Below are 14,601 nucleotides of genomic sequence, written 5' to 3' on the forward strand. Positions count from 1 at the left end.
GCTGGGGCTGCCCTTAAAGTCAACCTGGAAGGTGCGAATGGTACAAGGTCAGCTGCTCCCAGAACATCTGGAAGGCACAACTGGTACAAGGACACCTGGAAGGTGCAACTGGTACAAGGCCAGTTGCTCCCAGAACATAGAGAAAAAGAGGGGGGAGAAACCTCTGATAAGAGACAGAGAGAAAAAATATGCAAATCACCAGAGGTTACAAGGCGTTTATCTAATCACTTGTAGCTACTCCAACGTATTACAAAATAATAGTAACATCAAAGGTTCAATTAATTTGGAAACATGTATTACAGCATACAAACTAGTACAGAATGCTGCTGGTTGCCTGCTGGCTGAGCCTGGCATTGCTCACATAATCAACAGGTTCTGAAACAACTTAATTGTCCCTGATGTATGGAGGTGAGAAGACAGTGGGCAGAATGGACCGCTGGTCTGTCCCAGTACAAGTGTTCTGGTATTTTTCCATAGCCTTGCATAAAAGCTTCTTTCAGATACTTCAGAGGAAGAGCAGAACAGAGTAAGATACTAATGAAGCATGTCCATAATTCCTGCTTTCCTATAGTCCAAGGATACTTGAAGAAGAACGAGAGTTGGTTTTTATACTCCACTTTTCTCTACTGTAAGGAGTCTCAAAGCGGCTTACAATCACCTTCCCTTTCCCCTCCCACAACAGGCACCTTGTGAGGTAGTGAGACTGAGAGTTCTGAGATAACTGTCACTAGATCAAGGTCATCCAGCAGGCGTCATGTGGAGGAATGGGGAATCAAATCCCGTTATGCAGATTAGAGGCCACCACCCTTAAGTACTCCGCCATGCTGCCTCTCAGACTGGCTTGAGAATGGTTTATGAATATATCCTGAATGCATTCCAGGAGCCATAACTCTACAATTAGTTACCTGATCTAATACACATGTCAGAAATATGCACGCAACGCACATTTTCTTTAAAAACAAAACACGCCAACCCAAAGTACATGATTTGATTTAATCTCTCAAAAGTTTTGCTCTTGGTGTTGCGAGAAAATAGTTTGGTGTGCTCTATGTGAGAGCTGCGCACCTGCAAAGCTCACTGAGTGAAATATGGGGAAAGTGTCTTCAAGTATGTGAAGCACATTTCCTTCCTCCCAAACATTCTGCTCAAATGGAAGTTTTACAATATTATAAATCTACTTACTGCACCGGGCCCATGAAAGTTCTTGCATTACATGTAACAGATCCCTAGATAATGCCTGCATAGAAGGCACATTTTCTTCTTCATATTATGCCCTCCCAGACCTGGTCACTTGCCATAGTGATCACTTTCAATTACGGTCCTTTGTTGCAACAGCTAGTTCTGCTGTTATGATAGAGGTTTTTTTTTTTTTAAGTCGTGAATTCTCATAAGGTATAAAGAAAGAGTTACCATTATCCTCTAAGGTTTTCTTGTTCAATTGCGTGGCTTTCTTCTGAAAGAAGTCCATGGATTTGTGCCTAATGCGGTAACATCGGCAAGGTTAATGCTTGCCCAAAATTGGAAGAAAAATATAATCCCAAAGAAGGAGGGGTGGCTGGAGAAGCTGTCAGAGTGCATTCGTCTGAGTAAACTAACCTGTCTTTTACATGGCCAAAAGCCTGAAAAGTTTGTAAAATGGAATTTTTTGGTCTAGAATGTACGTTTAGTTTATGCTTGTATATTTTGTTGTGATATATTTAGTAATTTCTGTTCTAGACCCTTTTTTATTTTATTTGGTTTTTTAAATAAAGTTTTATAAAAGTCATAAGAACGTAAGAAAGGCCATGCTGGATAAGACCATGTTCCATCAAGTCCAGCAGTCTGTTCACACAGTGGCCAACCAGGTGCCTCTAGGAAGCCACAAAACAAGACGAGTGCAGCAGCACCATCCTGCCTGTGTTCCACCGCACCCAAAATAATAGGCATGCTCCTCTGTTACTAGAGAGAATAGGCATGCAGCATGACTAGTATCCATTCTAACTAATAGCCATAAATACCCCTCTCCTCCATGAATATGTCCACTCCCCTCTTAAAGCCCTCCAAGCTGGCAGCCATCACCACATCCTGGGGCAGGGAGTTCCACAATTTAAGTATGCGTTGTGTAAAGAAATACTTCCTTTTATCTGTTTTGTATCTCTCACCCTCCAGCTTCAGCAGATGACCCCGCATTCTACTACGAGAGAGGGAGAAAAGCTTCCTCCCTGTCCAGTCTCTTCATACCATGCATAATTTTTATAGACCTCTATCATCTCCCGTTAACCACCTTCTTTCCAAGCCCTAAGCGTTTTAATCGCTCCTCATAAGGCAGTTGCCCCATGAGGAGTCATGAATTGACTTCATTCTGCTTATAATCAGAGATCGCCACTCTAGTGACAGGGTCCACTTTATGACTCACGATGCAAATGTAGAATACACCTGTTTAGCTAAGTCACACTTTTCCGCAGCACCTATTTAATTACCTTTACTAAAGCAGCATTCTTCAAGGTAATGGTGATGTCCTGGGAAGTCCCAGTCGACACTGGTGCTGTAGAGGCAGACACGATCTGTGGACAATCAGTACTTTGCTGTATTTCAGGAAACAAACAAACAAAATGGTTAACATGGAGACTATGGAACCTCCTGAACACTGAGGCAACACAGCATCATCATAAAAAATGGCATTGCCAGAAGGTTCATAAAGTCAGTCTGAAGCTTACTGATTATTAATTCCACTTTACAACATAGTCTTGTGGGAGAGCCTGTGGTTCACAGACTTAATAATACAAGTCTGTGTCTTTTACCTCTGCATCACTGGTTAAGATTCAGCAAATATATGCTAGCTGGTACGACACAGAATAATATTGCCAATGCTGAACTCACTAGGCAGACACCAGCCCCATAATCAGCCCAAACTAGCACCGTCATTTGCACTGGACATATTAATGTGCAAACAGAAGATGCTTCGCCAACACCTTCCCTGAGGTATGAGTTTGTGAGGCTTGTGCTGCTCTATCCTATGGATAAACAAGGACGCTTATGGGCTTCAAGCAACGGTGTTATCAATCTGAGATGATTCACAGTGAAATTAATTTGCTCACAAACTGAAAGCAAAACCATATGCTCTCATCAGCTGCCATTCTGCGGTAGCTATTGTACCCAGTATTCCACTAGAAGGATCCAAAGGATCCAAATGACACTAACAAGATACACAGTAAATTGTAGAGAAACTTAAAATCCTGAACGTGTGCTTCTCTCGCCAAAGACAGAACTTTTCAAGCTTTAGGGCGCACTTTTTGATGCATTTCACCATTGTATAAATATGGCAACAACTCCTGAAAAAACATGGAGGTGGTACTGTAGAGGTGCTACTCTTAGAGCATTTATTTGTGCCCCATTATAACCTCTGAGTCAAACTGGTTTCCCAGGTTTCCCAGGTTTTCAAAGCACTTCGGCAGGGGCCTAGAAAAGCTGAAATAAACTCCCCAAAAGCACAATAAGCACTGCTGCTGATACATAAGCAGCTGTACCTTTTTATGCAAGCACCTACTAGACAGTGCCCATGGAGCGCACACTTCCCTGCCCAGATTGTTTTTAAAATTATTTAAAACTATTTTTTTCAATTCTTAAAAAATGGATGCACATCTTCATAGTATGCACCCATGCAGATCTCCATCTTCATCATCATCAGCAACAACAACCAGTTTTCCTCAGCAGAGAAATGAATTAGGGGAGAAGATTCTTATAAACTGGTTTCATAATATTCACAACTTCATGATTAAGCTGCTGCAATTAGGGAAATGGAGCAAATTGACTCTCCCATATTTGTACAGTTTTCAAGCTGATTGAGGCTGGAAGAGAATTAGTGCCATCATAATAATAAGAGGAAAATCACTCCCACTGTTCCGCAGGAAGAATAATCTGCTCCTGTGGTCACCTCTGGATTACGTGATGAGTGGCAAGTATTGAATCTGAGAGATCATCTGAATCATTAAACATACACCCAGATCACACAGAGGTCCACAAATAGTGATGTAACTAACTAGCTAGCCTCTCTTGAGCTTACTACCAACACTGACCTCTGCCCCAAATCCCTGGCACACACAAAGAACCTGGGGAAGAGGCAGAGTTCTCTCATTTGTGCTAGGCTACGGAGAAAATAACATAAATCATGACAGACTCCTGCTGTTTCTTATCTTGTCAAAACCTCAGCGTGATAGAAGACCCTGCCACTGTCTGCAAGCACTGTATGTACGCCAGAGAGCTCAGGGAGAGGTGGAGATGGGAAGAAGAGAATAAACAGCACAAGAACTTACTGCTGCTTCCTCTTTTTTCCAAACTACAGTATTAGTATACATGCCAGTGGGCTCAGCATAGATAGGAAGTCTTCTTTCCCTTGCTCTAGTTTAGAGAAGCTGCAGGAAACCGGCACGTTCTTATTCCACTGAGGTTTAAATAAAGTAATAAACATGGGAAAAGACTACTGCTTTTTAAAAAAAATATTCTTCAAACTACTGCACAACTGAGAGGTCAGAGAAACTAAAAACCGGTCGAGCACCAGGTCCTGATGGGCTCCCTGTCGAACTCTTTAAGAAATATGCTGACTGGTGGGCTCCACTACTAGCCAGTCTTTTTACATCAATTGATCATTATGGTATCCTTCCTGATTCATGGCTGAACTCAATCTTAATGACAATCTATAAAAAGGGAGACCCCAATCTACCGGGAAATTATCGTCCTATTAGCTTGCTATCAGTACTGGGCAAGTTATATGCTAGACACCTTGAGACCCGCCTTTCGGAGTGGTCTCAAGCTAAATCCATTATTGGCCCAGAGCAAATAGGATTCACTAAGAACAAATGATCTTTAGATCACTGTCTCGTTTTATCCTTTCTTGTGGAAAAATACATGAAGATGGGGGGGGGGGAATTGTTTGCAGCTTTCATAGATCTAAAAAGTGCTTTTGACTCTATTTCTAGAGAGAAACTGTGGGACAAATTTTCAAATCTAGGAATTGACCCCAGGCTGCTAATACTTTTAAAGAAATTACACTTAAACACCACCTGCCAAGTTAAATACTCACTTAATGGTGGACTGACTAAGAAAATCTTAATTCAAAGAGGCGTTAAACAAGGGTGTGTTTTAGCTCCCCTACTTTTTAATATTTTTCTTTCTGATCTAGTGAAGTCATTGGGTTCAGTTAATGGTCACCCACCTAAATTAGGGTCCCAGTCTTTACCTCTACTTCTTTATGCGGACGATACCGTCATTCTTTCTTTCACCAAAGTAGGCCTCCAACGATATCTAGATGCTTTTAATAATTATTGCCATTCGAATTTACTTTCTATTAATTCCTCCAAATCAAAGTAGTGGTATTTTCCAAAAAATGGTCCTTATACAAATGGCATATTGGGAAGGATTCAATTGAACAAGTTAAAAGCTATAAGTATTTGGGAATTACTTATAACTATAATCTCAATTGGTCTATACATCGACAAACTACTATTAAAGCCACCAGGATTTCCTTAAATCAACTCAAGCAATTTTTCTACGCGAAGGGGAATCAGTGTGTTCCTGCAGTGGTCAAAATCCTGAATTTGAAAATATTCCCCCAACTTCTGTTTGGTGTTCCCTTATGGCTTGGAACTCTTAATCAAGAAGTGAAGAACATTCAAGCCATATTTCTTAGACAAATATTGGGGATACCTAAATGTGTTTCATATTTTACAATTTGTCTTGAAACCGGGCAAAACTTGATTGCCACCAAAGCCTGGATTCAAACAAAAAGAAAATTCCAAGACCACGGTTACACAGCCCGGATAACCTACAAGAACCAATAAGATATTGGCTCAAATTATATTTTCAAACTGAGCCAGGTTCCCTTTTATATCTTTTGAAAAGTGAACTTCATTATTTCTCATGGGACATATTGATTAGATCTAGACTCTGCCAAATTGGAATTGATTTAGATAATCTTGCTCTGGCCAATGAATCTTACATCTTTAAAAGAATCAAGCAACGTCTCCTTGATGTAGAATTGCAGAATTTTAACCCAGCTCTTCCCCCCATCTGTTCTCCGGCGGCCCTAGGCCTTAATAATGGATCGGGTAAAATGGCTAGGTATCTAGATAACCTAGTGATACCTTCTCAACGCCGCACTTTTCTATTAGCTAGGGTTAACGCATTCCCATCTAGAATGCTCTTAGGCCGATACCTTCAGATCCCTAGGCATGAACGCCTATGCACATGCGGTTTAAATTTGTTGGATACAATTGACCACATCCTTTTAGATTGCCCCTTCTATGTGACTCTGCGGGATAAACTGCTATTTACTTTGCTCCAGTACAAGAGATACTGGAGTAATGAAGTGAAATGCAAATTTCTTTTGAGTGATCATGATCCTAAAATTACGGCTACCGTGGCTGAATTTCTTACAGGAGCTCTTAAAGAACAAGAAAAGTTTTATTAACCCGACTTGTAACTTATATGTATTGCCCTTTGGAGGTATATTGTTGTTGTTTTTTATCTCTGTCTTTTGGTATGCCAATAAAGGTTAATGAAATGAAATGAAAAATGAGAGGTCAGAGAAAGGATAAGTGATGCTGGGATTTCTTTTTTGATACAAGCAAGCTGGGAAGTGAAGTTGTGGGTGCCCAAGATCTTAGCTCACTATGCTGTTATAACATTGGTGGGCTGCATAAGGTGAACCAGTTAAGAGTGTCAGTCTAGGTCTGGGGAAACCCACAACCACAAAGCTCAATGGGCCTACTGGTCAATCAAGTACTTGGCAAGGTTATAATGATATTAAAACAGGGGAGAGTAGAACCATGTAAACTATACACTCCTGTGAGGAAGGGCAGAATAAAAATGTAATAAACAGACAGAAACTATACCTATAATACTGAAAAGTTTAATGATAATTCTTTCTCACTCCTCCCAACATTTTATCACTTAGAATTGGTAGACATATATTATTATACATCCCCAGCCCTTATGATGTAGCCATTCTGTTTATCTAAATCTTTAAAGTCTCTCTCAAACAGATCAGATCAAATTCTTAACTTTAAAGTTCTATAAACTCGATCTGCATTGACACATTGCATTGGTAAACTCAGGAAACATCATGTCCCTTAGTGTGCAAAGATTGATCTCTTGTCATCGATTGGCTTCAGATTTATACCAGAGTGAGACAGCTGACAAACTGGGCCCCTGTAACACTTAAAAAGATAAACAGTAGAACATTTCCATATCTCAAATACTGCGAGCAGTGGCAACTCTTTGCACTCACGGTGCCTCTCCCCGGACTCCCCCTAAGACCCTCTACAAGGCTTCTCAATTATCTTAAAGTGCTTGTCTGAGGGGAGAAAACATGTTTCAGGGTTTATCGGGACATTGATCTTAACCATGCACCTTCCAGGGCTGCTTCGGCAGCCGGAGATTAAATTACAGAGATATGCAAGGAGAGAAGTAAATCAACAAAGAAGGAGCCGGGAGATTATGGCCAATGCTCTCTCCCCCCCCCTTTAATATGAGCAAAAAGAGTAAGAGGAGTCTCAGAAGGGAACTGAATTTAGCATTGTATGTCCTTGCATGTCAATGCAGCCAGTTCGGGTTGCTAGAAAAACAAACAGCAGAAGGCCAATTAACTCATAGCCTTGTAGTGCGCAAAACCGAACTTTTCAGCTGCTTCTCTCATTTGCTGCTGCGTCGAAGGGAAGGGCGTGGGCATCCATAATGCATCCACTCTTGTACTTAGTCTGTGCATTTTCCTAATAATAATTCTGACACCTCCTTCCCTCTCCCATTAAACCTTTGCTGGGGGGGGGGGATAAGAATTGGGAGATGACAGGGAAAACCATTTCCCAAAGAATCGCTCAGAAAGGAAAAAGGAAAGGGAGGGCTTAAAGTGGTTTTTCAGAGCCGCCTCTATTGTTTAGTTTCCATCTCCTTAAGTCATAGAAAACATTAGCTGTCTCCTGCAAATTAATGGCTGTTCTAGACACAAGAAAGAGCAAACTAGTATCTCAGGACACAGTAGGATTTTACAGTTGTCAGCAGAAGTGAAGACACTGGTAATATAATAATATATCATTTGTCAATATATCACACATTAATCAAAGCACATAATGCATGCCAAAGTTCTTCATGGTTTGGATCCCTTGTGAGCAAGGACTGCCCCGTTCTCCTCAGGGCCGAGGAAAGTGTTTTTTTACTGTGCCCCCAGACAAAGACATTAAAAGAAATAGGGGACCTACTGTTTCTTGAACTCTGTGTCAGCAGTGGCACCCGTGACCCACAATGGACCGCAAGACTAAAGTGGAGTTTGATTTTCAGTGGAAAAGTTGCCATGGGGGGGGGGGAAGAGGGGCAAACATCATCTCACAAGGCAAACCAGTGATCACAAAAACGTCGCTTTTCGCACTTAAAAAATGCAGAGAGTTTTCCCTCCCCCTTTCTTGACAAGTGCTTTATCCAAAAGGGTGGGTTTCTTGCTTTATGGTAGCAGGGGCCACTTCCAATTGCAAAAACATTCACTTTTCCCCAGATGTTGGCCCCAAGGCAGGAGGGTAGGGGATCAAAAGATTTCACAAAACAGGGCCCCTAATTTCATCTCATGAGTAAGAGGCACACAGCGATCATTGCGAGTAATTTATGAAGCCACTGAATCCTGATTCTCAGCTGCCTCCTTTTCAATGTTCCTATCGTTCGTTTCCAATCCAAGAAAACCAACCGAATATTGCAGTCCAGCCCCACGCATCCTGATGTTTAATCAGCCCAGTAAACACATTCTAGATGGATGAACCTGGTACCTTCGGCGGCACAGCAGGTATAGTTTGCTTGAATGTACCTGAAATATTCAACAGCTAAGTCTGAAATGGCTTTTTCACATTTCATGTTCAATCCTTTGGAAATCTATTATAACCATGCATTTAACAGTATCTTTAATCTTGTGCTATGAAGCAGCTTTCTTAAAAGGCATTAATTCTTGCAGGCAGCATGGGGGGGGCAATATATGATTTTCATTATCCAACAGGGAACATAAAAACCAGGGGAAAGCGAAATGATTCATTTAAGGTCACAAATAAGCTATTCAGGCAGGAAAAGAACTCCAGTCTCAAAGTACAAGATTCCTATTTTCAGCAAACTTCATTGACATGGTGGATCAGCAAAAAGTACTATACAACTGAAATAATGGCTCAATCTGGGCATTTTTCACTACAGCTTGTCACCCAGATCAGTAAAGATTCCCATATTATATTCTACTGATACAGAATTTAAGACATACTTCCAATGATATATGTAAATATAACTTAAGCATGTTCAGGTGAATGAACATACACATGGACATATGAATCTCCCTAACACTGAGTCAGATCATTGGTCTATCAAGGTCAGTAATGTCTATTCTGATTGACAGAAGCTTTCTGGGGTCTCACGGTCTTTCACTACCTGATCCTTTTTGAACGTTGTACTTTCTCCATGCAAAGCAGATGCTCACCATTGATCCAAGGCCCTTCCTCTAAGGGCTGCATGTCTGTTTTAGTGCTGATCTATGTGTTTGGTGGAAGCAGCCTGATGCATGTGTGTGTGTATGTGTTTAATGCACATTTCAGCTATGAAATGGACACTTGACTAACCAACTTCATGTTACAGGGTTGGATCCAGCACAAAATTTCCACTTGCACTAGCGGAAATACAAGAAATAACTGCAGTAGCTGCTTGAGAAAAGTCAAACATATTGTATCCCCACTTGTATTTCTCTTGCACAAGATGCTGTGAAGTCAGTTTCTGGGCACTATAACACACAGGTGAAAAGAGCCAGGTGTTGTACAAGATCTTGAACAAGCAGAACTGAGCTAAGTCTGTTTAGGTTTCCATTTGCGCATCACTGCATCGAAGCTATTCTTTAATACGTCCACTAGCACATTTGAGTGCAGTAAAATAAATAGCACAAATCTACATATCTAATAGAAACATGTGACCTCCATCTGCGGATAGCTAAATCTGCGGATCAGGGCCACACAGACACTAAACAAATTTTTCTGCAAACTTGGGAGACTCCCCAGGTTTACATTAAAATCTGAAATGTTTAAATCCCCAATTGAAATAACAAATTTAATTTAAGTGTTGTCTGCATGGGCTACGCGTTGGGGAGCCCTGATTTATTATTTAGAAGAAGAAGAGTTGGTTTTTATATGCCGACTTTCTCTGCCATTTAAGGAAGAATCAAACCGGCTAACAATCACCTTCCCTTCCCCTCCCCACAACAGACACCCTGTGAGGTAGGTGGGGCTGAGAGAGTAACTAGCCCAAGGTCACCCAGCTGGCTTCACATGTAGGAGTGGGGAAACAAATCCAGTTCAACAGATTAGCCTCCACCACTCATGTGGAGGAGTGGGGAATCAAACCCGGTTCTCCAGATCAGAGTCCACTGCTCCAAAACACTGCTCTTAACCACTACATCATGCAAGAGTATCATTTGGTTTAACTTCAGGATGAATGCTGTGGTGCAGCATCTGTGATAACCAACATCGTGAAAGAGATGTCATACATTTGATAGTTTTGTGATTATCTGTATCTCTATCAGGATAATGAGATACACTGTTGAGTACTTATTGTGGCTTTTAAAATCACAATCATTTCACCTACGGCATTTCTCAGTGTGACATGAGGCATTTACTTATAATGCCCGTTATCCAAATCAAGCTGGAAAGGTTCCCTAATAACTGCAATCCCTGGCAATTTGTGCCAACACAGTTGGGTTTTGGCTATTCCTGCCCTTCTGCAGCTGGTGTAGAACCCACAGTTCTATTTAATATAATTTTAAATCCACGCCCATTGTGGTGAAGAGGTCTCTGGACATATCTAACAGACCTTCCTTAAAAGCAGATCTCTGCTGTTGGCTGCTAGCAGCAAAGGACTTGTACTGAGCAGTGGCAAATCTATTTGATTCCTGTTAACAAGCCTAGAAAAGAATTAAGAAGCATTCATGCTTGGATTATGGGCAGAATTTAGTTTATCACACACAAATTAATTAATTAATTAATTTTCGGCTGCTCTTCCAGACTAAGTCTGGTTCACAGCCATTTAAAATAATTTAAAATTGTAACTTAAAACAATTTAAGTTACAATAAAATTTCAACAGTGATAAAAAAAAATATGCCTTCAATTTTAGCAGCAAAGGTAACCTACTACCAAATGGCAAAATAACAACAAAACAAGACAATAGCAGGATGTACAGCAGAGGCGGGTAGAAGGAGAAGGAGGGGAGGCCAGCCAGATGGAAACCGTCGCTGTCCTCAACCTAAGTGATCACTGTAACATGTGATTTACAGGACTGGACTTCCATTTGAAAAGGGAGTCCTCTGTTAGGGGTCACTTGGAAAAGGGTGTGTGGGGGGTGGCAATAACTGCTTTCAAATACTTGCTGGTTGTGAGGCCCATTTCATGAATACGATTAATTAAGCTACAGCCTGCAGGAGCCTGCTTTTGTTTCTTCAGTCTCAGTAATATACATCAAAATATGCAAAGTAATAGTCCAGCCCTAACCATCTGCAACAGTGTAATGCCATCTTTGCAGCCTGTCTCCCATTTAGACTTGAACGACATAAGCAGTTGACACGGACCATGATAAGCATGAGTGTGAAGGCACAACATGTCACATTCAGACTGCTAACATGCTAAACTAAACAAATGGTGCCTGCTTTAACTATTTATTCCCTTTCAGGAAAAGGCTTAGAAACAGGATTCATTATTTGGCTCATCTGCAGGCTTGAAAAACAAACACCAATTAATTACTTGTCTGTTCAGGAGTAGGGGAGAAATTAACACAGACTGAGGGCAACGCAATTTATCAGAGCGACTTTAGAACCAGCTTTTTATGAACCCATGTAGTGCTCACACGGAAAGGCCTATATTTAATAATGTTACACGGAACTCATCAGATCTTCTGATGGGGTTTTATCTACCTGCCACCCACAGCATCAGAGAAGAAGGATCTGGCACACCGGGCAGGGCCAAGGCCGGAGAGGCACCTGAGGAGCTGACTTTTATTTGACTGAGGAGGCTGCTGTGTCCGGACACAGCCAAAGGAGCAGTGTCCAGAAGAGACGGAGGCCAACTTTCTGGTTTGTTGTTATTGTCAGGGCAGTTGTCATGGCACCTGCCCAGGATGCACGAAGCCAAGAGAACCACTAGAACTGCTTCATGGGGTAGACGTAGGGCTGCCAGCTCCAGGTTTGGGGGGCGGAGCCTGAGGAGGGCAGGGTTTGGGGAGGGACTTCAATGCCATAGAGTCCAATTGTCAAAGAGGCCATTTTCTCCAGGGGAACTGATCTCTATCGGCTGGAGATCAGTTGTAATAGCGGGAGATCTTCAGCCACCACCTGGAGGCTGGCAACCCTAGGTAGAAGACATTTCCCACACTTCTGAGGGAAGGGTGGTAGTAGTCCTGGAAGGCCTATTTAGGCCCTCATCACGCCAGGCATAGGAGGACATGCTTGCCAAATTTTCCAGCCCTTCCAGGAGACAACAGGGTCAGCCGAGCGGTGGGACCCAGAGAAGAGGAAAGGAGTGCTAGAACTCCCTCCCCTGCTAAGATGAGGGCCAAAGGGGGAAGTGTACACAGCAAAGTGCTCCTTTTGAGGGCAACGGATGTGACATGACTGAATTATTTTCATTTTCATGTGAGGCAGTGTTTAAAAAGAGGGAGGGGTAATACACAGAGATGTGACTGACAAAGTAAAAGAACAACACAAAGACCCAAGGTCCTTACTGAACAAAACAAATGGGGATAATTTACAACTCAAGCTTCAGAACCACAGTGCCAAAGAGGTATCTAATTTACAGTATAAAAGCCTGGTACATTGATTTCTGGAAAACCAATTTATTTAATTTAACTTCAGTTTAAACTTAAAAAGCAAACAGCAGAAGATTCTCTGTTATTAAGAGATTCATTTGGGATAAAGGTGATTGTCTGTTTCTAAGTGGTGATTTCACTGCTGATAGCTGATTAGCGACCATTTTATTAATGTCCCACAACGGACTAGAAAGCCTGCTGAATCAGGAAAACGGAATACCTTAATTAAATACAAACAGTTATTTATTTTAAAAACCAGCTTCCCATATCTGCAAACATCCTGCTCTCTCTCTCTCTCTCTCTCTCTCTCTCTCTCTCTCTCTCTCTCTCTCTCTCTCTCTCTCGCTCGCTCGCTCGCTCGCTCGCTCTTTCGCTCTCTCTCTCTCTGTAGGCAGGCAGGCAGGCAGGCAGGCAGGCAGGCAGGCATGTCAACAGTAGCTTACAACACAGCACAAGGTTAAGCATCAAGAATTACAATGCTAATTTCACACATATTGAGTGTGAGGCCCAGAGGGATGAGGAAAAATGGGTTGCTTATCTGTAACTGATATTCTTTGAGTGGTCAACTATACAGTCACACATATGGGTTTTGTGCAAGTGCACAAAACATCTCTGGAAAGGTCTAGCCCTCTAGCTAAATAGGTGCTCGAATCCCCTCCCCAACATTACTCCCCAACACATCTCAATGCTCCAAAGCATTTCTCCCTTGCTCTAATCAAGCTGATTACATTTTGCATTGTATCTTTGCATTCTGGCTCCCTTCTTAGCAACACCCCTCCCACTTTCTGACTGGGATATAAGGGCTCAGGAATCTCCATTCCTCCTTGTATTTGATGAAAGAAACTTTGACTCTCAAAAGTTTATACTCCCCAAAACCTTGAGGGTTTCTAAGGTGCTACAGGACTCAAATCTGCCTCTTCAAAGACCTAGTCTTCTGAAACTACTACACTCTACCACATGTACATTTTTCACAAACATCTTTCCCAATACAGGCATTTCTATAGTAATCATATTACATTATTTCTCCAAAACAAAGGTGAAACAAACCAAGTGTTGTTAAGCTGAAAAAAGTAGCATGAGCTAGTGTTAATCCAGCAACCTTTCAGCCCTGGATTGGTCCAGTTACAGCCTCAATCTTTGAACAAAATGGATTTCAGAACCTGGCACCTCTTACTATTAAGAAAAGACATTTGTTACCAGGGGTGTGTGTGCCTAAAACTTGTCCAAATGGATTTTTACAACAGTAGACCCCCTCCCACCACACCATCTCAATTGTGTTTGACCCTATATGATATTATGAGGTGAGAAGAAGCATAGGTTTACTGGATTTTTTATCTTATTTTGCGAAATTGTTTCAACTGCTTTGGGGAAATCTGTGCACTCGGCTGAAGGAGCTGAGAAACTGGTGTGTCAACTGGAATATTAACTTTGCTGGCTGAGTTAAGAAGCAGCTGCTGAGATGTTATGAGAACCAGATTTCACAGGACTGGCTTCCACACATAAAGGGGAAGAGAACCCCCCTGAACTGTTTACATGTATAATCATATTATTCAGGAGTATTTGTCCTTGAAACCCAGTCTGACCCTCATCACTGGAAGTTCCCAAAATGCACTGCTGACTGTTGACCAAGCATGAAGACTGACAAACGCAAACCCAACCAACACCTTTTCATGCTTACGCGCTGCGTGTTTATCTGTTCACATTATTTTCTGTAGCCATCTGCATCTTTCTGATGGTTTTGTATTCGTGTTTTTTCATATGTATTC

The 14,601-nt window shown here is 41.7% G+C and overlaps 1 protein-coding gene across 1 annotated transcript in view; it reads right to left on the reverse strand.

The window, feature by feature from the left end:
- PLXND1 (plexin D1) overlaps positions 1-14,601 on the reverse strand; it is a 174,104-nt gene that overhangs the window by 96,469 nt on the left and 63,034 nt on the right. The window contains exon 12 of the mRNA XM_056846862.1: positions 2,460-2,564. Coding sequence (XP_056702840.1) covers positions 2,460-2,564 — 105 coding nt within the window. The remainder of the gene's footprint in view (positions 1-2,459; positions 2,565-14,601) is intronic.

Source organism: Euleptes europaea, chromosome 1 (genome assembly GCF_029931775.1).
Source record: "Euleptes europaea isolate rEulEur1 chromosome 1, rEulEur1.hap1, whole genome shotgun sequence".
NCBI classification, from domain to species: domain Eukaryota; kingdom Metazoa; phylum Chordata; class Lepidosauria; order Squamata; family Sphaerodactylidae; genus Euleptes; species Euleptes europaea.